Source organism: Aquarana catesbeiana, linkage group LG08 (genome assembly GCF_042186555.1).
Source record: "Aquarana catesbeiana isolate 2022-GZ linkage group LG08, ASM4218655v1, whole genome shotgun sequence".
Classification (NCBI taxonomy): Eukaryota; Metazoa; Chordata; class Amphibia; order Anura; family Ranidae; genus Aquarana; species Aquarana catesbeiana.
The window spans coordinates 307,289,424-307,313,647 of record NC_133331.1 but is presented as its reverse complement, the minus strand read 5'-3'; the positions used below and the strand labels follow the sequence as shown (position 1 = coordinate 307,313,647).

The following is a 24,224-nucleotide window of genomic DNA, read 5'->3' as shown; positions in this document are numbered from 1 at the left end:
TAAATACTCTATTTCACGACATAAGCTCAGTTTAGTGGTAAAAAAAAAGTGTGAAATGCAAGACGTCGGTGGGTGAAAAAAGATGTCCGCTTGGCGACTTCAGACTGAAGGCTTAGTGTAGGCCTGTCCGGGGTGTACCAAGATGGCCGTGACGGAACGTCACTTCTGTTACGAAATCTGATGGGTCACCTAGTCTGATGGAACACAGGAAGTAAAATAGGAAGTGATGTCACATATAAACAGGAAGTTCCGGGTGAGAGGTGAGTAGGGAGGAAGTAGAGAGAAGACATTACTGGAACTGGCAGCATAGAAGGTAATAAGATATTATTTTATATTTACACCCAGTAACCCCCCGTCATGTCCGTCCTCTTCCTCCATAGTCTCTGTGATGTCTTTTATCTCCAACAGATGATGATACACATTTATTGTAAAACATTAATAAATAAAATGTTTGTATTCCTGTATATAGCTCTGACCGATACTGTAGAGTTGCCACCTCATCCCTTTAAACCCGAACACATATGAATTACACAGGTTCTGAGGCTAATTAAATGCAGATAAGGCAACAAGTGAGTTTAATTACAATCTTAATCAGCCACAGAACCTGTGTTCGGGTTTAAAGGGATGAGGTGGCAACCCTACGATACTGTAGTGCTGTACAGAGAACACTGAGCCAATCACATCAGTTTTATCTCTAATAATAAAACACAGACCTGACCGGAGAGGTGAGGAGGATTCTGGGAGGTCACATGACATCACTCTTATCTCTATTAATAAATCACCCACCTACCTTTCTAAATACTAAACTATGTATATTAGCCCATACCAGAAAGGGAACCGGTGTTACAGATCAGATATTAATAATTATACGATATTTGGCAGCACCTGGTTTTAGCTCCCCAATTCTGGGAATTCTGGGACATTATCCAGTAACAGACAAGGGATGTGTCTGGATGGTGACTGTATCATTGTGTGTGTCAGGTTCCTATAAGGTGTCAGGATGTCACTGTCTATTTCTCCATGGAGGAGTGGGAGTATTTAGAAGGACACAAGGATCTCTACAAGGACGTCATGATGGAGGATCAGCCGCCCCTCACATCACCGGGTAAGAGGAGACTTTATTGTAAAGGAGAGAGCAGTACGGAGGGTCCACCTAGATCCCCCATCATCTGATAAACACATAGAAACAATGTATTCAGTCAGTGTGTGTGTTTCCTACAGATGGATCCAGTAATGGGAACCCACCAGAGAGATGTCCTCGTCCTCTGTATTCCCGGGATTCCACACAGGAAGATCACACCATCCCTCACCATCAGGTAGGTGGGACTAAGAAACTGGGTAAAAAGGTATTCTAAATAAAAAAAAAATGCCATTCCTCAATGTAAGCTCCTTTCACTTTTTCATAAATGTTTGCTATTCACTTTGGGGTTTAGGGTGAAGAATTGAAAGACATAAAAGTTGAAGTTAAAGTAGAAGAGGACGAGACATTGATAAATGGAGATCAGCAGTCTATGGAGGAGGGTGGATCTCTGTATTCCCGGGATTCCACACAGGAAGGTCACACCATCCCTCACCATCATCAGGTAGGTGGGACTGAGCAACTAGAACTCAAAATAATTCTAAACTATTATAGAATATTCTTCTATGTAATCTCCTGTTATTTGCAATAATGTTTCCAGATGTTATATTTTATCATCTTTGGGGTTTAGGGTGAAGAACTGAATGACATCAAAGTTGAGACTAAAGAAGAAGAAGAGAGGTTGGTGAGTGGAGATCAGCAGTCTATGGAGGAGGGGGAGATGATTATGAAAAGTAAACAGGAGGAATCTTCTCTACATATAGACACAAGTAAGTAATAAACATTAAATGCAGAGAGAATTCATATTTTCATTTTACTTCTTCATATAGTATATAACATCATGTTCCCAACAAATGAGGAGGAGATACTGTACACCATATGAAAGGTCCATCTCCATTCCTCAATATAATGCCATGTTCCAAACAAATGAGGAGGAGATACTGTACACCATATGTAAGGTCCATCTCCATTCCTGTAACATCACATTGTCATGTTTCCAATAAATGAGTTGCAGGAAGGTCCATTTCTTAATCCTACAGTACAGGACACAGGACTTCATTTTAACCATGGGTTATATGCAGCTACCTTCAGGTAACAGGATACTGGAAAAAAAAAAAACTATTCCCAGCAAGCCTGAGTTTTTGCAAATGTCTTCAGGTGATGGTTGTCTTCTACTGAGTGAAACCTACATCTCTCTTTGGGTAAAATTTTTCTTAAAGTTTCTTCTATCAAGCCCTAGCTGCTCCATAGCCACTTCGGTTCCCTCCTGCGGCTTCCTGGATTGATTGACTCCTCAGCTGAGGCTTGGTGGACTTTGCCCAGACCCCACCTAGATGAAGATGATATAGCCAGCTTGTAGCATTAAAAACAAATGGCAAACACCCCAACATATAATTGGCCTTTGCAGCAAGGAGCGATGCATGTCAAAAAACTAAGAAAAATTCCCAGCTCACTTACCAGCCAGCCTGCAACAAACTGAATTGACCCAAACAATACATGTTAAAACAGGGGTTTAGTTTGCACACATTTGCAAATATATGCGTAAGCGGCCAAGTTAGGGCACACCAGGGTACTGCAGTCCTAACTCTATAATTCTTCCACTTCCACAACCTGAATGAATTGGAGCACATATACACTATATTACCAAAAGTATTGGGACACCTGCCTTTACATGCACATGAACTTTAATGTCTTAGTCCGTAGGGTTCAATATTGAGTTGGCCCACCCTTTGCAGCTATATAACAGCTTCAACTCTTCTGGGAAGGCTGTTCACAAGTTATAGGAATGTGTCTATGGGAATGTTTGACCATTCTTCCAGAAGTGCATTTGTGAGGTCAGGCACTGATGTTGGACGAGAAGGCCTGGCTCGCAGTCTTTGCTCTAATTCATCCCAAAGGTGCTCTATCAGGTTGAGGTCAGGACGTAGGTCAGTCAAGTTCCTCCACCCCAAACTCCCTCATCCATGTCTTTATGGACCTTGCTTTGTGCACTGGTGCGCAGTCATGTTGGATCAAGAAGGAGCCATCCCCAAACTATTCCTACAAAGTTGGGAGCATAAAATCCATTACATCCAAAATGTCTTGGAATGCTGTTCCCTTCACTGGAACTAAGGGGCCAACCCCTGAAAAACAACCCCACACCACAACCCCCCCTCTCCCAAACTTTACACTTGGCACAATGCAGTCCGGCAAGTGCCATTCTCCTGACAACTGTCAAACCCAGACACGTCCATCGGATTGCCAGACAGAGAAGTGTGATTTGTCACTCCACAGAACACATCTCCACTGTTCTAGAGTCCATTGGTGGCGTGCTCTTTACCACTGCATCTGTCGCTTTGCATTGCACCTGGTGATGTAAGGCTTGGATGCAGCTACTTGGCTATGGAAACTGTGAGGGAACTTCACCTTAGACCACACTCTGGATCAAGTTAAGAAGTTTTCTTTATTTGACTCGTACGAGGAGACAAGTTACAACAAAAGGACAGATATTTGCCCATAGAGTTCAGCCTTATGGGCTCCTATCTGACTTGTCTGTCTAACAATTGTAAAACTTGCATTGATATACCTTTACAAGCCTTATGTTAGCCATGTCTCCTAGATATGATTGGTTGCTAAGATCTACGTCAATGTAACTAACCATAAATCTGACACTTGTACACTTGTCATACAACCAGACAAACTTATTCATTCCCAGAATTCCTACATGTTTATTAAAATGATTTATAACTGTTTTTGTCTATGGCTTTACCCATTAGAATACTTTGTATAGAGACAATATGGCACCCAGTCATGTTAAATCAAACCCTCCTTGTCCTGATAAGACTTTACTAACTCAAAGATAACAGATTTACGACTTTGGGAGAATGAACTTTCAATAACCCCACCTTATGTGTTCTATGTCTCACTATATAATCCTATATGTATGTATTCATATATTGGTTCTACAAAAACTTATTGTATCATGTGTATATACACACAAAGCCAACTACTTTATTTAATATTGTCTAATTATTAATATATACATACATACACATCAGTGTTTTCTTATTCAATGTATTTTAACAGTTTTAATGAGGGCACAAGCAGACCTTTGTTTGACCCTGTCAAACTTAATTAATGTACTGTACATAACTTTCCCATAATTATTTCTAAACCACCTGTATAAGATATTCTATTCTTATCAGGCTGTAGTTCAACTGCTGTCAAAAGTTTCTTTTCTCATCTCTCTGTGATTTATATGCATTTCAAGGACTCGAAACAAGGACCGTGTAACTTGAAACTATTCTACTTCTAAGCAATCTTTTGCAAGCATGCGTAAATAATAAGCATCTACTGCTGTCAAAAGTTTCTTTTCTCATTAGTGAACTAAAAATGAACTATCTTATCTCTGTGATTTATATGCATTTCAAGGACTCGAAACAACTCTGTGTAACTTGAAACTATTCTACTTCTAAGCAATCTTTTGCAAGCATGCGTAAATAATAAGCATCTACTGCTGTCAAAAGTTTCTTTTCTCATTACTGAACTAAAAATGAACTATCTTATCTCTGTGATTTATATGCATTTCAAGGACTCGAAACAACTCTGTGTAACTTGAAACTATTCTACTTCTAAGCAATCTTTTGCAAGCATGCATAAATGATTATAAAATAAGCATCTCATTTCTTTAACAGAAACCCATTCCATGAAGTTTTCTACACACAGATATTGTGCTGATCTGAAGGCCACACAAAGATTGGAGGTCTGTAGCTGTTGACTCTGCAGACAGTTGGCAATTTCTGCACACTGTGATTTTCAGCAATGCGCTGACCCCGCTCTGTCATTTTACATGGCCTGCCACTTCGTGGCTGAGTTGCTGTTGTTCCCAGTTGCTTCCATTTTGTTATAACATTTGACCATGGAATATTTAGTAACCAGGAAATTTCACGGAGGTGGCAACCTATCACCTAGTCCAACACGCACTCGCGCACCTGCCTGGTGCCAATGCGCACCCGCTTGTGCACGCGCACCCGTTACACAGCCATAAGCAGCGGTTCTTAGGCTTATGCACCTGCATGTATGCAACTGGCTTTCCTGACATCGGTTCGATTCGGAAAATAAGGCTTTTGACTTTCCAAGCCCCTTTTTCTTGGAGTATAGTACGGCACGCGGGTTCCTCTCGCTGTTCCTTAGTGTTTGCTAAAAACTGAGGCTTGTTGGGAGTTGGAGGGTTGTGTAGGGCAGTGGTTCTCAATCTCAGTCCTCAAGTACCCACAACAGGCCATGTTTGCAGGTTTTCCTTTATCTTGCACAGGTGCTTTAAATCGGAGTCAATGGCTTGGTATTTTGGCAGCTATTTTATCTTAGAGAAATTCCCAAAACATGGCCTGTTGGGGGTACTTGAGGACGGAGGGTGAGGACCTCTGATGGAGGGGATGTAGATTGTAAACCAACAAATAGGACTTTGAATTCAAAACCTCAAGAAAATGTGAAACATTGTAATATTGTTTTCCCACATTTGGGGGCGATGTGTGGAATACCTCTGATGGACATTTGATTTCCTCTCTCTACAGATCATAGTGCAGAAGATCAGGACATCATGAAATGTTCTCCAGGAGGAAATCCCGTTACTCCAAATCTACATCCCAGACCTTCCCAATTGGGGAGATCAATGGATCCCTCTAATCCTGAGGAATCTTCTGATGGACTACAAACTGTTACTCCAGATAGAAATCTAAGATCTCCGAGTATGGAGAGATCAACAGATCCATCTAATCCCATGGAATCTTCGTTTAGCAATGAAGGAGAGCATTCATTTTCATCGTGTGGGAAATCCTTCAATGAAAACGGAGAACTTCTTCTACATGAGAAACACCATTCCTATTCATGCTCGGAGTGCGGGAAAGGTTTCATTCATAAAGGAAACCTTCTGAAACACCAGAGATGTCACACGGGTGAGCGTCCCTATTCATGTTCAGAGTGCAGGAAATGCTTCAGTCGGAAAGAGCACTTTCTAACGCACCAGAGAAGTCACACAGGAGAACGTCCTTTTTCATGTTCAGAGTGCGGGAAATGTTTCAATCAGAAATCAAACCTTCGTAAGCACAGGAGAATTCACACAGGTGAGCGTCCCTGTTCATGTTCAGAGTGCGGAAAATGTTTCATTGAGAAACAAGGCCTTCTGAGACATCAGAGAATACACACCGGTGAACGTCCCTTTTCCTGTTCAGAGTGCGGGAAATGTTTTACTCAGAAAAAAGTACTTCTTACACACCAGAGAAGTCACACAGGGGAGCGTCCCTATGCATGTTCAGAGTGCGGGAAATGTTTCATTCAGAAAGGAGACCTTCTTAAACACCAGAGAAGTCACACGGGTGAGCGTCCCTATGCATGTTCAGAGTGCGGGAAATGTTTCATTCAGAAAGGAGACCTTCTTACACACCAGAGATGTCACACAGGAGAGCATCCTTATTCGTGTTCAGAGTGCGGGAAATGTTTCAATCACAGAGCAAACCTTCATAAGCACAAGAGAATTCACACGGGTGAGCGTCCCTATTCATGTTCAGAGTGCGGGAAATGTTTTATCCTAAGAAGTAGACTTGTTAGACACCAGAAAACTCACACGGGTGAACGTCCTTATTCCTGTTCAGAGTGTGGGAAATGTTTCCTTCAGAAAGGAGACCTTCATAGACACCAGAGAATTCACACAGGTGAGCGTTCTTATTCGTGTTCAGAGTGCGGGAAATGTTTCCTTCAGAAAGGAGACCTTGTCAACCACCAAAGAAGTCACACGGGTGAGCGTCCTTATTCGTGTTCAGAGTGCGGGAAAAGTTTTGGTTACAAGAATTCACTTGTTGCTCACCAGAAAACTCACACGGGCTAATAACTGTTTTCATGTTCAGATTGGTGTGTTGGGGGGCGGGGCAAAAATATTTTATTCTATTTTATTTTATCCAGTTCGGCTCCAAAGCAATTTTTTTTATTTTATTTTTTCGCACACATGTAAAAAATCTTAATTTTTGGCAATAAAATGACTTGAACCCCCCGGAACATTCTATATTTTCTGAAAGCAGAGGCCCTGTAGAATAAAAAAGGTGATAATTGCAAATTTTGATGTCATATGATATTTGCACAACTGTTTATTAAATGCAAATTTTCCAGGAAAAAAAAATATAAAATAAAATAAATTTTAGTCCAAAACTGTGCCCTATAATACCCGTTTGGAAGGAAAATGATAAATCTTGTGCTAGAATTATTGTTCCCACTGTGATGTTTGCGGCGATATGTCACACGTGCGGTGCAACCGCGGTTGACATACAAGCGCACACCCTGGGCTTGGTTAGATGTGTCCCCTGGCTGTACTGGCCAGGAAAGGGTGCGCATGAAACCGGAAGTGACACTGGTGTGCAGTCATGTTGGAACAGGAAGAGGCCATCCCCAAACTGTTCCCACAAAGTTGGGAGCATAAAATTGTCCAAAATGTCTTGGTTTGCTGACGCCTTAAGAGTTCCCTTCACTGGAACTAAGGGGCCAAGCCCAACCCCTGAAAAACAACCCCACACCATAATCCCCCCTCCACCAAATGATTTGGACCAGTGCACAAAGCAAGGTCCATAAGGACATGGATGAGAGAGTTTGGGGTGGAGGAACTTGACTGGCCTGCAAAGAGTCCTGACCTTAACCCAAAAGAACACCTTTGGGATGAATTAGAGCGGAGACTGCGAGCCAGGCCTTCCCGTCCAACATCAGTGCCTGACCTCACAATAACGCTTCTGGAAGAATGGTCAAACATTCACATAGACACACTCCTAAACCTTGTGGACGGCCTTCCCAGAAGAGTTGAAGCTGTTATAGCTGCAAAGAGTGGGCCAACTCAATATTGAACCCTACAGACTAAGACTGGGATGCCATTAAAGTTCATGTCTGTGTAAAGACAGGCGTCCCAATACTTTCGGTAGTATAGTGTACTTTTTAATAGCCATCTTGCCTTCCACCGCATGCCCCCTCATGGATTAGAGAACCCCTATTCCAGCAAACCCTGTGATTTTATGCTAACGGGTTCCCTTATATGGATACTGTTCACATGTGATCCTGATAAAGATGTTTGATGACTCGAAACGCGTTGAGATAAATGTTGAAATGGAAAAAAAAAAGATTTGTAAACCCTACCTCAGAATTATTGGATATGGTGCTATACATGTTCTGTTTTATATTTGTATAATAAACTTTATGTTTTTATAAATTTATATTTGTGTGGTGCTATTTACTATATGCCTCAAAAAAAAAAAGTCCACTGCTACAAAACTTATTTTGTTCCATATGTACCATTCAGGATGTGGGCATATAGGACAGAGAACCTCTATCCAAGTTGTATGGAGACCATTATTATTAAAAAAAATTTGGACATCCTGTGTAGCAAGTTTTTCTTTTCTATTCTATTCTATTCTACTCTATTCTGTTTTATTTTATTCTTTTATTTTCTGTTCTATTCTGTTTTAGTCTATTCTATTGTTTAATTTTATTCTGTTCTATTCTGTTTTATTATATTCAGTTCTATTATTTTCTATTATTTTTTATTCTATTCTGCTGTATTCCGTTTCCAGCTCAGCATTTACTGCATTGTACCATTGTGCAAAAGTTGTCGGGGTTAGGGGATAGCCAACATCGAGATATCAATTTTCTGGGATAAGAACAAGAAGTGGGTGAGCAAAATTCTCTGTGTAGAAGATGGACAATCATCCGGGAGTATGCCCAGAAGAGCTTTTTTTTGGGGTCAGAGGTTATTTGGATCGAGCAAAGACCTGAAAGTGTTTAAAAGACCTCTGTCCAGTATCAAAATAATTTGGGACATCTCCATAACGTATGCATTAGGTTTCCCGTAATCAGGGCTGCTGACCCTCCTGTACAGGACCCGGACCCATCAGTTCAACAGGGAGACCTGAGTAGCTGACCAGCAGTGTGATGGGGATCCTGGGTAGGTGGAAGGGGCTATAGGTGCGGTTGGGAGGGCGGGTAGTTACTGGAATCAATCCCCCTGTAGTTCTCCATTAAAGCAGCTGAAAGCCAACTTCTCCTCCTCCTCGCCCTCTTGCAAGCTTTCAGCTGCAAGAGGGTCAGTTCCAGTAAATGCCACCATTGTGGAAAAGTTGGGGGTTAGGGGATAGTAAACATTGGGAAGATCAATTCTCTGGGATAAGAAGAAGAAGCGGGTGAGTAAAAAGGGAAGGGCTTTAGGTGTGATTGGGGGGGCAGTTACTGGAACCAATCCCCTGTAATTTTCCCCTGAAGCAGCTGAAAGCCAACTTCTCCTCTTCGCCCTCTTGCAAGCTTTCAGCTGCAAATTTGGGACATCTCCATTTCACATGCACTAGAGTAAACATATTCAGGGCTGCTGATAAGGGGGTACAGCTGGACTTCCTGTACAGGGCCCAGGCCCCATCAGATTAACAGGGGGACCTGGGAAGCTGTCCAGCAGGGTAAAAGGGATCCTGGGTGTAAGAGAATGTATAAAACAATTCTTTCTAGATTTCCCTATGTTTTGCTAAATATGTATATATGAGTTTGTAGCAAGACTCATCTCTGTTTTACATAGAATTAAAAGTTTGACAGTTTTTTGTGGTTAAGCCATTTCCAGGAACAAGCTTCCTGTTTCTGTAAGACACAGGCTACAGTATATCTTTATCTGTAGGTAAACATCTGTTTCTCACCTACAAGAGACTTTATCTTGTGGTTTAAGACAGATCCTAAGAATACGTTTCCTGTCCTAACTGTAAAATATGTTAAGTAAGAATATGCATTTTCAGAATGGAAACAGATGTTTGCTAGAGATGACTTGTGTCTTATTCTGATAACATACAGGAAGACCCTCCCAGACCCTACCTTTTTCCCTTTGCATCTGCATAAATACCGTGTATTTTGTGCTCAATAAACCAGACAACTGTTGAAACACTTAGCAACTGTTTGCGTGTGTTTTTCAATGGGTGTCTCTCAGATCTGAATGGGTCATTGAAGGTTATCCTACATTACCTAAGAGTACACCTGGGTGGTTATATTACCTGTTCCCACTTCACTGGGTAGGAGAAAGGGGCTATAAGTCCCGTTGGGAAGGGGGGGGGGGAGTTACTGGAACCAATCCCCTGTAGTTCTTCATTGAAACAGCTGAAAGCCAACTTTTCCTCCTCACCCTCCTTGCCAGCTTTCAGCTGCTGCAGGTGGTAACTACAGGGGATCAGTTGCAGTAAATGCCCCCTCACTGAACCAATCTCCCCCTATCCCTCTGCTGTCCAGGTATCACAGTACTGATCAGTTTGGGTTCGTTTTTGAGAAGGAGAGAGGGATACATCAACCATTCCTTTGGTTTAATGTATACAAGAAATTAACAAACGCACCAAGAAGTGGCTATAAGAGTATGAAAAACCCCCCAATGTATTCTGTAGTTTTTATATTCTCCACAAGGGGGTGATCTTACTTCTTGTCAGTGGAACGCAACAGACAGGAAGTGATAGGAGAGGTAAGCAGGTGTTCCCGCCAAAACTTGTAACGGAAATTACGTTCTGTCGCGGCCATCTTGGTACACCCCGCCCTCAGCCGCAGAAAGCCTTCAGTCTGAAGTCGCCAAGCGGACATCTTTTTCCACCCACCGACGTCTTGCATTTTTACACTTTTTTTTTACCACTAAACTGAGCTTATGTTGTGAAATAGAGTATTTAGAAATCCGTGACGCAGTTTTGATGTTGAATTTTAAAAGCAACGGTCAGATCAACAAACATGTGAGATCAGCAGGCTTGCCACTGCTTTTAAAAATTTAACATCAAAACAGTGTCACGGATTTCTAAATACTCTATTTCACTATATATAAGCTCAGTTTTTTGGTAAAAATAAGTGTGAAATGCAAGACTTCGGTGGGTGTAAAAAATATGTTCGCTTGGCGAATTCAGACTGCAGGCTTAGTGTGGGCGAGTGCGGGGTGTACCAAGATGGCCGTGACGGAACATCACTTCTGTTACGAAATCTGACGGGTCGCCTAGTCTGACGGAACACAGGAAGTAAAATAGGAAGTGATGTCACATATAAACAGGAAGTTCCGGGTGAGAGGTGAGTCTGGAGGAAGTAGAGAGGAGACATTACTGGAACTGGCAGCAGAGGAGGTAATAAGATATTATTTTATATTTACACCCAGTAATCCCCCCCGTCAAGTCCGTCCTCTTCCTCCATTAGTCACTGTGATGTCTTTTATCTCCAACAGATGGTGATACACACTTATTGTAACACATGACCTCACTCTTATCTCTATTCATAAATCACCCAACTACCTTTTTAAATACTAAACTATGTGTATTAGCCCATACCAGAAGGGGAACCGGTGTTACAGATCAGATATTAAGAATTATACGATATTTGGCAGCACCTGGTTTTAGATCCCCAATTCTGGGAATTCTGGGACATTATCCAGTAACAGACAAGGGATTTGTCTGGATGGTGACTGTATCATTGTGTGTGTCAGGTTCCTATAAGGTGTCAGGATGTCACTGTCTATTTCTCCACGTAGGAGTGGGAGTATTTAGAAGGACACAAGGATCTCTACAAGGACATCATGATGGAGAATCAGCCGCCCCTCACATCACCGGGTAAGAGGAGACTTTATTGTAAAGGAGAGAGCAGTAAGGAGGGTCCACCTAGATCCCCCATCATCTGATAAACACATAGAAACAATGTATTCAGTCAGTGTGTGTGTTTCCTACAGATGGATCCAGTAATGGGAACCCACCAGAGAGATGTCCCCGTCCTCTGTATTCCCAGGATTCCACACAGGAAGGTCACACCATCCCTCACCATCATCAGGTAGGTGGGACTAAGAAACTCAATGTAAGCTCCTTTCACTTTTTCATAAATGTTTGCTATTCACTTTGGGGTGTAGGGTGAAGAATTGAAAGGAATAAAAGTTGAAGTTAAAGTAGAAGAGGACAAGACATTGATAAATGGAGATCAGCAGTCTATGGAGCAGGATGGTCGTCTGTATTCCCGGGATTCCACACAGGAAGGTCACCCCATCCCTCACCATCATCAGGTAGGTGGGACTGAGCAACTAGAACTTAAAATGAATTTAAACTATGATAGGATTTTCTTCTATGTAATGTCTTTAGTATTTGCAGTAATGTTTCCAGACGTTATATTTTATCTTCTTTGGGGTTTAGGGTGAAGAACTGAAAGACGTCAAAGTTGAGACTAAAGAAGAAGAAGAGACGTTGGTGAGTGGAGATCAGCAGTCTATGGAGGAGGGGGAGATGATTATGAAAAGTAAACAGGAGGAATCTTCTCTACATATAGACACAAGTAAGTAATAAACATTAAATGCAGCGAGAATTCATATTTTTTTTTACTTCTTCAAATAGTATATAATGTCATGTTCCCAACAAATGAGGAGGAGATACTGTACACCATATGAAAGGTCCATTTCCATTCCTGTAACATCACATTGTCACATTGTCATGTTTCCAATAAATGAGTTGCAGGAAGGTCCATTTCTTAATCCTACAGTACAGGACACAGGACTTAGTTTTAACCATGGGTTATATGCAGCTACTATCAGGTAACAGGATACAGGCCGTCCCCGAGTTACGAGCGGGTTTGGCAAACACCCCAACTTATAATTGGCCTTTACAGCAAGGAGCACATGGAAGGGCGATGCATGTAAAAAAACTAAGAAAAATTCCCAGCTCACTTACCAGCCAGCCTGCAACAAACTGAATTGACCCAAACAATACATGTTAAAAACAGGGGTTTAGTTTGCACACATTTGCAAATATATATATATATATATATATATATATATATATATATATATATATATATACACAAACACACACACAAAGCCAACTACTTTATTTAATATTGTCTAATTACTAATATATACATACACATCAGTGTTTTCTTATTCAATGTATTTTAACAGTTTTAATGAGGGCACAAGCAGACCTTTGTTTGACCCTGTCAAACTTAATTAATGTACTGTACATAACTTTCCCATAATTATTTCTAAACCACCTGTATAATATATTCTATCTTATCAGGCTGTAGTTCAACTGCTGTCAAAAGTTTCTTTTCTCATTAGTGAACTAAAAATGAACTATCTTATCTCTGTGATTTATATGCATTTCAAGGACTCGAAACAACTCTGTGTAACTTGAAACTATTCTACTTCTAAGCAATCTTTTGCAAGCATGCATAAATGATTATAAAATAAGCATCTAATTTCTCTAACCGAAACCCATTCCATGAAGTTTTCTGCACACGGATATTGTGCTGATCTGAAGGCCACACAAAGGTTGGAGGTCTGTAGCTGTTGACTCTGCAGACAGTTGGCAATTTCTGAACACTGTGAGTTTCAGCAATGAGCTGACCCCGCTCTGTCATTTTACGTGGCCTGCCACTTCGTGGCTGAGTTGCTGTTGTTCCCAGTTGCTTTCATTTTGTTATAACAGTTGACTGTGGAATATTTAGTAACCAGGAAATTTCATGGATGGACTTAGGTGGCAACCTATCACGGTACCACGCTTGAATTCACTGAGCTCCTAAAAGCAGTCTGCATGCCTAGGTGCTTGATTTTATACACCTGTGGCTATGAAGGTGATTGGAACACATGAACCCAATGATTTTCAGGGGTGTCTAATACTTTTGGCAATATAGTGTATTTATAAGTGATCTGGTGCACAGATGCCACCCTGTAGTGCAGTTAAATAGCCCGCCTGGTACCAATGCGCACTCGCGCACCTGCTTATGCACGCGCACCCGTTACACAGCCATGAGCAGTGGTTCTTAGGCTTATGCACCTGCATGTATGCAACCGGCTTTCCTGACATCGGTACAATTAGGAAAATAGGGCTTTTGACTTTCCAAGCCCCTTTTCTTGGGAGTACAGTACGGGACGCGGGTTCCTCTCGCTGGTCCTGAGTGTTTTCTAAAAACTGAGGCTTGTTGGGAGTTGGAGGGTTGTGTAGGGCAGTGGTTCTCAAACTCAGTCCTCAAGTACCCCCAACAGGCCATGTTTGCAGGTTTTCCTTCATGTTGCACAGGTGCTTTAAATCGGAGTCAAAGGCTTGGTATTTTGGCAGCTATTTTGCCTAATGCCGTGTACACACGACCGGACTTTTCGACAGCAAAGATCCGACGGAACGAATCCGTCAGACAATTTGATCGTGTGTGGGCTTCAACGGACCTTTGCTGTCAAAAAATCAGACAGACTTTAGAAATAGAACATGTTTCAAATCTTTCCGAAAGACTTGAGTCCGGTTGAAAAATCTGTTCGTCTGTATGCTAGTCAGACGGACGAACAACGACGCAAGGGCAGCTATTGGCTACGAACTTCCTTATTTTAGTCCGGTGGTACGTCGTCACCTTTCGAATCAGTCGGACTTTGGTGTGATCGTGTGTAGGCAAGTCTGTTGCGTCGGAACTCCGTTGAAAGTCCGTCAAAAAGTCCTTCGGAGTTCAGTCCATCGAAAGTCCGCTCGTGTGTACACGGCATTAGAGTAATTCCCAAAACATGGCCTGTTGGGGGTACTTGAGGACGGAGGGTGAGGACCTCTGATGGAGGGGACGTCTCTGCAGCTCAAACCAACAAATAGGACTTTGAATTCAAAACCTCAAGAAAATGTGAAACATTGTAATATTGTTTTCCCACATTTGGGGGCGATGTATCCAACCAGCTTTCCTGACATCGGTTCGATTCGGAAAATAAGGCTTTTGACTTTCCAAGCCCCTTTTCTTGGAGTACAGTACGGCACACGAGTTCCTCTCGCTGTTCCTTTTGTGTTTGCTAAAAACTGAGGCTTGTTGGGAGTTGGAGGGTTGTGTAGGGCAGTGGTTCTCAACCTCAGTCCTCAAGTACCCCCAACAGGCCATGTTTGCAGGTTTTCCTTTATCTTGCACAGGTGCTTTGAATCAGAGGCAATGACTTGGTATTTTGGCAGCTATTTTGTCTCAGAGAAATTCCCAAAACGTGGCCTGTTGGGGGTACTTGAGGACGGAGGGTGAGGACCTCTGATGGACGGGACGTCTCTGCAGCTCAAACCAACAAATAGGACTTTGAATTGAAAACATCAAGAAAATGTGAAACATTGTAATATTGTTTTCCCACATTTGGGGGCGATGTGTGGAATACCTCTGATGGACATTTGATTTCCTCTCTCTACAGATCATAGTGCAGAAGATCAGGACATCATGAAATGTTCTCCAGGAGGAAATCCCGTTACTCCAAATCTACATCCCAGACCTTCCCAATTGGGGAGATCAATGGATCCCTCTAATCCTGAGGAATCTTCTGATGGACTACAAACTGTTACTCCAGATAGAAATCTAAGATCTCAGAGTATGGAGAGATCGACAGATCCATCTAATCCCATGGAATCTTCGTTTAGCAATGAAGGAGAGCATTCATTTTCATCGTGTGGGAAATCCCTCATTGAAAACGGAGAACTTCTTCTACACGAGAAACGCCATTCCTATTCATGCTCCGAGTGCGGGAAAGGTTTCAATCATAAAGGAGACCTTCTGAGACACCAGAGATGTCACACGGGTGAGCGCCCCTATTCATGTTCAGAGTGCGGGAAATGCTTCAATCGTAAGGGGAACTTTCTAACGCACCAGAGAAGTCACACGGGTGAGCGTCCTTTCTCATGTTCAGAGTGCGGGAAATGTTTCATTCAGAAAGGAAAACTTCTTATACACCAGAGAAGTCACACAGGTGAGCGTCCCTATGCATGTTCAGAGTGCGGGAAAGGTTTCATGCAGAAAGGAGACCTTCTGAAACACCAGAGAAGTCACACGGGTGAGCGTCCCTATTCATGTTCAGAGTGCGGGAAATGCTTCAGTCGGAAGGGGCACTTTCTAACGCACCAGAGAAGTCACACGGGTGAGCGTCCTTTCTCATGTTCAGAGTGCGGGAAATGTTTCATTGAGAAAGGAAAACTACTTATACACCAGAGAATTCACACAGGGGAGCGTCCCTATGCATGTTCAGAGTGCGGGAAATGTTTCATTCAGAAAGTAAAACTTCTTATACACCAGAAAAGTCACACGGGTGAGCGTCCCCATGCATGTTCAGAGTGCGGGAAATGTTTCATTCAGAAAGGAGACCTTCTTAAACACCAGAGATGTCACACAGGAGAGCGTCCTTATTCATGTTCAGAGTGCGGGCAATGTTTCAGTCAGAAAGCAAACCTGCGTAAGCACAAAAAAATTCACATGGGTGAGCGTCCCTATTCATGTTCAGAGTGCGGGAAATGTTTTATTCTAAGAAGTAGACTTGTTATTCACCAGAAAACTCACACAGGTGAACGTCCGTATTCATGTTTAGAGTGCGGGAAATGTTTCATTGAGAAACAAGGCCTTGTGAAACATCAGAAAATACACACCGGTGAACGTCCCTTTTCCTGTTCAGAGTGTGGGAAATGTTTTATCCTAAGATGTAAACTTGTTAGACACCAGAAAACTCACACAGGTGAACGTCCGTATTCATGTTCAGAGTGTGGGAAATCTTTTTCACTGAAAGGAAAACTTCTTATACACCAGAGAAGTCACACAGGGGAGCGTCCCTATGCATGTTCAGAGTGCGGGAAATGTTTCATTCAGAAAGGAAACCTTGTTAAACACCAGAGAATTCACACAGGTGAGCGTCCTTATTCGTGTTCAGAGTGCGGGAAATGTTTCCTTCAGAAAGGAGACCTTGTCAGCCACGAAAGAAGTCACACGGATGAGCGTCCTTATTCGTGTTCAGAGTGCGGGAAAAGTTTTAAGTACAAGAATTCACTTGTTGCTCACCAGAAAACTCACACGGGCTAATAACTGTTTTCATGTTCAGATTGGTGTGTTGGGGGTGGGGCAAAAATATTTTATTCTATTTTATTTTATCCAGTTTTTTATTTTATTTTCTCGCACACATGTAAAAATCTTATTTTTTGTCAATAAAATGCCTTGAACCTCCCAGAAAATTCTAAATTTTCTCAAAGCAGAGGCCCTGTAGAATAAAAAGGTGATAATTGCAAATTTTTATGTCTTTTGATATTTGCGCAACTGTTTATTAAACGCAAATTTTCCAGAAAAAATATAATAAAACGAATTTTAGTGCAAAACCGCGCCGTATAATTTTCGTTTGTTTGGTTAAAATATAAAAGATGAGGTTGCACTCAGTAAATAGATACCAAACCTTTCATGTCTTAAAATTGCGTGCGCCCGCAATATCGCCAAAAACTATGGTGCCCAAAAAAAGTATTCATACCCGGCACACACAAGCCCAGGGTACGCTTGGTATGTCAACCGCGGTCGCACCACACGTGTGACATATCGCCGCCAACGTCAGAGTAGGAACAATAATTCTAGCACAAGAGCTCCTAGGTACAGTGCCTTGAAAAAAAGTATTCACACCCCTTGAAATGTTCCACATTTTGTCAGGTTACAACCAAAAACTTAACCATAAAACAGAAGACACTCATAGGAGAAAAGACACAACGGCTGCACACCCAATTAAGGTTATCGAAAATAGAGGCTGTCCCCCAGAGGGGTTTTCTAGGCAGCAATTAATAAAAATTGTATCAAAGAATTAGGTATAATTTGAAATTCTTTATTTATTTATTTTTGTTCTCAAAGGGTATCAAAACGATAGTTAAAAAGTGTATCATCAACACATGAGCTGTGGTACATGTATAAAAGGCATTGTCATCAACATGACAATGTACAATGAAAATGCATCATGGTCAAACATCCTAGATAGAAGTATTATATATAGCTTGTATTGGAAACTGACGCGTTTCGACCCCAACGAGTCTTCTTCAGAGGATTATGTGGACTGTAAAAACGTTAACATATATTGTAGTGTTAAATTAATGAAAAAATGGAGAGAAAATAAACAAGCAATAATAAATCTTTTCATACATTTACCAATCGGGATGTGTTGGACCATATTCAATGGTCTCTGCGTGAAGAGAACCCCTTCAGCGTTTCTCAGTGGTTGGCACGGTCAGTATAAACAGGGAGAAAAGGGTTCTGGGTGCTGAAAATGCCCCCCTCAGCTTATACTCGAGTCAAGCACTTTTCTGCAGCAGAGAATGACATTGAACGAACCGAATTTGGGGCCCCGTATCTCGGGGCCACTTGGTGCTAGGAACCCCAAGTTTGGTGTGCAAACCCAGTGGAGCTAGCACTACAACATATCCAAAGCTGGGGTTCCTAGCACCAAGTGGCCATGAGATACGGGGCCCCAAAATCGGTTCGGAAAATGTCATTCTCTGCTGCAGAAAAGTGCTTGACTGGAGTATAAGCCAGGGGGGGGCATTTTAAGCACAAAAAAAGTGCTGAAAAACTCGGCTTATACTCGAGTATATATGGTAATCTTGTGTCTTCGGATGCTGTACCCTCCACACATCCATCATTTTACACTGGTGCATTTGCTGCTTTATCATTTTTAACAGGACATTTTTTGTCCCCTGCACACGGGACGTGCTTTCCAAAGTCGGGTCCATACAAAAGTTCAGATCTCCAGTCAATATCACGTCCCCTGTCTTAAAGTCCATTAACTTTCCCATGACCAGTTTAAAAAACTTCATTGGGTTCCTATTGGGACAATAAATGTTTGCCAATGTACATGTCATTTCCCCCAGTCTACCCTTCAAAAAGAGGTATCAACCGTCATCTTCTACACAGAGAATTTTGCCCACCCACTTCTTGTCCTTATCCCAGAAAATTGATATCCTGATGTTGGCTATCCCTTAACCCAACCAACTTTTGCACAATGGTACAATGCAGTAAATGCTGACCTGGAAACAGAATAGAATAGAAAATAAAAGACAATAATAGAACAGACTATAATAAAACAGAATAGAACAAAATAGAATAGACTAAAATAGAATAGAACTGAATAAAACAGAATAGACAATAAAAGAATAGAAAAAAACTGAATATAATAAGACAGAATAAAACAGAATATAACAGAATAGAATAGAAAAACAATAAATATAATAAATAATATAAAATAAAGACAAATAGAAAAGAATAAAACAGAATAGAAAATAAAACAATAGAACAAAACAGAATAAAAAAAAATAGAATACAGTAGAAAATAAAAGAATATACCAGAATAGAATAAAACAGAATAGAAAATGATGTTTCCAACGCTGGCTGTCCCCTAACATGCTAACTTTTGAACAATGGTACAATGCAGTAAATACTGTCCTGGAAACAGAATATAGCTTTGGATATGTTGTAGTGCTAGTTCCACTGGGTTTTCACACTAAATTTGGGATTCCTAGCACCAAGTGGCCCCGAGATACGGGGCCCCAAAATCGGTCAACTGTGTCCATCTGCAGCAATGTCATTTCGGGACCCTTTGGGTCCAGAGACCCCAAATTTTGGCTGCAGCTAGGGAGCATCTAGGAACCCTTAACTACCGAGTTTGAAGTTCGGAGACCTATGGCTGCAAATGGGCACAGTGAGGCTGCAAATGGGCATTGTTGACCCTCCTTTCCACTTACAGTAGCTACACAAAATTCTGTGTAGAAGATGGCCAATCATCCGGGAGTATGCCCAGAAGAGCTCATTCGGAGTTAGGGGTTATTTGGTTCGAGCAAAGACCTGAAAAAGTGTTTAAAAGACTGCTGTCCAGTATCAAAATAATTTGGGACATCTCCATAACGTATGCATTAGAGTTCCCGTAATCAGGGCTGCTGACCCTCCTGTACAGGACCCGAACCCATCAGTTCAAGAGGGAGACCTGAGTAGCTGACCAGCAGGGTGATGGGGATCCTGGGTAGGTGGAAGGGGCTATAGGTGCGGTTGGGAGGGTTTGCAGTTACTGGAACTGATCCCCTGTAGTTCTCCATTAAAACAGCTGAAAGCCAACTTCTCTTCCTCACCCTCTTGCAAGCTTTCAGCTGCTGCAGGTGCGAACAAAGGGTCAGTTCCAGCAAATGCCACCATTGGAAAAGTTGGGGGTTGGGGGATAGTCATTGTTTGGGAAGATCGGTTTTCTGGGATAAGAAGAAGAAGCGGGTGAGCAAAGTTTTCTGTGTAGAAGATGGCCAATCATCTGGGAGTATGCCCAGAAGAGCTCATTTGGGGTCAGGGGTTATTTGAATTGAGAAAAGATCAGAAAGAGTTTGAAAGACAGCTGTCTAGTATCAAAATAATTTAGGACATCTCCATAACCTATGCAATAGAGTATCCGTATTCAGGTCTGCTGATAAGGGGGTACCGCTGGCCTTCCTGTATGGGGCCCGGACCCATCAGTTTAACAGGTGGACCTGGGCAGCTGACCAGCAGGGTGATGGGGATCCTGGGTAGGTGGAAGGGGCTATAGGTGCGGTTGGGAGGGTTGGCAGTTACTGGAACCAATTCCCTGTAGTTCTCCATTAAAGCAGCTGAAAGCCAACTTCGTCTCCTCCTCGCCCTCTTGCAAGCTTTCAATTGCTGCAGGTGGGAACTACAAGGGGTCAGTTCCAGTAAATGCAACCATTGTGGAAAAGTTGGGGGATAGGGGATAGTTAACATTGGGAGGATCAATTTTCTGGGATAAGAAGAAGAAGCGGGTGAGCAAAAAGGGAAGGGGCTATAAGTGTGATGGGGGGGGGGGGCAGTTACTGGAACCAATCCCCTGTAATTTTCCCCTGAAGCAGCTGAAAGCTTACTTTTCCTCCTCTCTCTCTTGCCAGCTTTCAGCTGTAAATTTGGAACATCTCCATTGCACATGCACTAGAGTACCCATATTCAGGGCTGCTGATAAGGGGGTACAGCTGGACTTCCTGTACGGGACACAGGCCCCATCAGTTTAACAGGGGGACCTGAGAAGCTGGCCAGCAGGGTAAAAGGGACCCTGGGTGTAAGAGAATGTATAAAACAATTCTTTCTAGATTTCCCTATGTTTTGCTAAATATGTATATATAAGTTTGTAGCAAGACTCATCTCTGTTTTACATAGAATTAAGAGTTTGACAGTTTTTTGTGGTTAAGCCATTTCCAGGAACAAGCTTCCTGTTTCTGTAAGACACAGGCTACAGTGTATCATTATCTGTAGGCAAACATCTGTTTCTCACCTACAAGAGACTTTATCTTGTGGTTTAAGACAGAGCCTAAGAATAAGATTCCTGTCCTAACTGTAAAATACGTTATTGAGAATATGCATTTTCAGAATGGAAACAGATGTTTGCTAGAGATGACTTGTGTCTTTTCTGATAACATACAGGAAGTCCCTCCCAGCCCCTACCTTTTTCCTTTTGCATCTGCATAAATACCGTGTATTTTGTGCTCAATAAACCAGACAACTGTTGAAACACTTAGCAACTGTTTGCGTGTGTTTTCAATGGGTGTCTCTCAGATCTGAATGGGTCATTGAAGGTTATCCTACATTACCTAAGAGTACACCTGGGTGGTTATATTACCTGTTCCCACTTCACTGGGTAGGAGAAAGGGGCTATAAGTCCGGTTGGGAAGGGGGGGGAGTTACTGGAACCAATCCCCTGTAGTTCTTCATTGAAGCAGCTGAAAGACAACTTTTCCTCCTCACCCTAATTGCCAGCTTTCAGCTACTGCAGGTGGGAACTACAGGGGATCAGTTCCAGTAAATTCCAATCTCCCCCTATCCCTCTGCTGTTCAGGTATTACAGTACTGGTCAATCACTGTGTTCATTTATAACTGAAGCATTGTAAACTGTGTTTGCTGTGTATCAGTTTGTGAATGAACAGGAAGCCTCTGTATAGAGCGCCTCCTGTTCATTCATCTGCAGATAAAGGATTCTGGATCTCAATTGCTTTCTCTGTCTCAAAAGTAGGACATCAGGAGTCTGTTTAGACCCCTGATAATTCACCAGTTAATTATTAAACTTAACATTTGTACAGCCGCTGCATCCCCACAGTGTAACATAGGCTGCCTACAAAGAGCATCAGTCACATAAAAAAGAATGCTGATCTGAGCTATACAGGCCACAATGTCCATGTGAATGGACCCCAAGACCTCATTCACACACACAGCTTTATTTATGAACTTTAAGCTTTTAGACTGAGCAGGAATTTTGTAAGTCATGTTGTGTTTGTGTCCGCTAATAATGATTTTAGTGTATTTTTTGTTAAAATGAATTTTGATATTTTTGGGGGATTGAGGCCCTGCCAGGTAAGCTGTACAGGGCCCTGTGATTTCTGACAGCAGCCCTTCCCGTATTTCCAACACATCGGGGACAGTTTGGCGGCACCAAGAGAATCGTTTTTAGGGAGTATAATTCACCATATGGAAGATAAACAGTTTGGGTTCGTTTTTGAGAAGGAGAGAGGGATACATCAACCATTCCTTTGGTATTCCTTTGGTAGTAAAGAAAGAAATTAACGAACGCACCAAGAAGTGGTTATAAGAGTATGAAAGCCACGTCAGATTAGGGGACCCGTCAAAACTTGTAACGGAAGTGACGTTCTGTCATGGCCATCTTGGTACACCCTGCACTCAGCCGCAGAAAGTCTGACGTTGCCAAGCGGACATCTTTTTACAGCCACCGATGTCTTGCATTTCACACTTATTTTTACCACTAAACTGAGGTTATGTCGTGAAATAGAGTATTTAGAAATCCGTGACACTGTTTTGATGTTGAATATTTAGAAGCAGCGGTCTGCTGTCAGCAAATGTGTGAGATCAGCAGGCTTGCCGCTGCTTTTAAAAATTTAACATCAAAACAGTGTCACAGATTTCTAAATACTGTATTTCACGATATAAGCTCAGTAAAAATAAGTGTAAAATGCAAGACTTTGGTGGGTGTAAAAAGATGTCAGCTTGGCGACTTCAGACTGCAGGCTTAGTGTGGGCGAGTGCGGGGTGTACCAAGATGGCCGTGACGGAACATCACTTCTGTTACAAAATCTGACGGGGTTGCCTAGTCTGACAGAACACAGGAACTAAAAATAGGAAGTGATGTCACATATAAACAGGAAGTTGCGGGTGAGAGGTGAGTCGGGAGGAAGTAGAGATAAGACAATGTTGGAATTGGCAGCATAGAAGGTAATAAGATATTATTTTATATTTACACCCAGTAATCCCCCCGTCATGTCCGTCCTCTTCCTCCATAGTCACTGTGATGTCTTTTACCTTCAACAGATGATGATACACACTTATTGTAAAACATTAATAAATAAAATGATTGTATTCCTGTATATAGCTCTGACCGATACCGTAGTGCTGTACAGAGAACACTGAGCCAATCACATCAGTTTTATCTCTATTAATAAAACAGAGACCTGACCGGAGAGGTGAGGAGGATTCTGGGAGGTCACATGACATCACTCTTATCTCAATTCATAAATCACCCACCTACCTTTGTAAATACTAAACTATGTGTATTAGCCCATACCAGAAGGGGAACCGGTGTTACAGATCAGATATTAATAATTATATGATATTTGGCAGCTTCTGGTTTTAGCTCCCCAATTCTGGGAATTCTGGGACATTATCCAGTACCAGACAAGGGATGTGTCTGGATGGTGACTGTATCATTGTGTGTGTCAGGTTCCTATAAGGTGTCAGGATGTCACTGTCTATTTCTCCATGGAGGAGTGGGAGTATTTAGAAGGACACAAGGATCTCTACAAGGACGTCATGATGGAGAATCAGCCGCCCCTCACATCACCGGGTAAGAGGAGACTTTATTGTAAAGGAGAGAGCAGTACGGAGGGTCCACCTAGATCCCCCATCAACTGATAAACACATAGAAACAATGTATTCTGTCAGTGTGTGTGTTTCCTACAGATGGATCCAGTAATGGGAACCCACCAGAGAGATGTCCTCATCTTCTGTATTCCCGGGATTCCACACAGGAAGGTCACACCATCCCTCACCATCATCAGGTAGGTGGGACTAAGAAACTCAATGTAAGCTCCTTTCACTTTTTCATAAATGTTTGCTATTCACTTTGGGGTTTAGGGTGAAGAATTGAAAGACATAAAAGTTGAAGTTAAAGTAGAAGAGGACAAGACATTGATAAATGGAGATCAGCAGTCTATGGAGGAGGGTGGTGGTCAGTATTCCCCGGATTCCACACAGGAAGGTCACACCATCCCTCACCATCATCAGGTAGGTGGGACTGATCAACTAGAACTCAAAATTATTCTAAACTATGATAGGATATTCTTCTATGTAATGTCTT

The 24,224-nt window shown here is 42.0% G+C and overlaps 1 protein-coding gene across 1 annotated transcript in view; it reads left to right on the top strand.

Moving 5' to 3' along the window:
- The first annotated feature begins 233 nt into the window (after nucleotides 1-233).
- LOC141106909 (uncharacterized) overlaps nucleotides 234-24,224 on the top strand; it is a 36,949-nt gene continuing 12,958 nt past the window's right edge. The window contains 16 exon segments of the mRNA XM_073597839.1: nucleotides 234-313; nucleotides 982-1,105; nucleotides 1,222-1,316; nucleotides 1,434-1,583; nucleotides 1,710-1,848; nucleotides 5,632-6,938; nucleotides 11,140-11,205; nucleotides 11,607-11,685; nucleotides 11,802-11,899; nucleotides 11,976-12,125; nucleotides 12,253-12,391; nucleotides 15,252-16,920; nucleotides 21,065-21,083; nucleotides 23,570-23,711; nucleotides 23,828-23,925; nucleotides 24,002-24,151. Of these exon segments, the coding sequence (XP_073453940.1) occupies nucleotides 1,021-1,105; nucleotides 1,222-1,316; nucleotides 1,434-1,583; nucleotides 1,710-1,848; nucleotides 5,632-6,938; nucleotides 11,140-11,205; nucleotides 11,607-11,685; nucleotides 11,802-11,899; nucleotides 11,976-12,125; nucleotides 12,253-12,391; nucleotides 15,252-16,920; nucleotides 21,065-21,083; nucleotides 23,570-23,711; nucleotides 23,828-23,925; nucleotides 24,002-24,151 (4,386 nt within the window). The 5' untranslated portion in view covers nucleotides 234-313; nucleotides 982-1,020.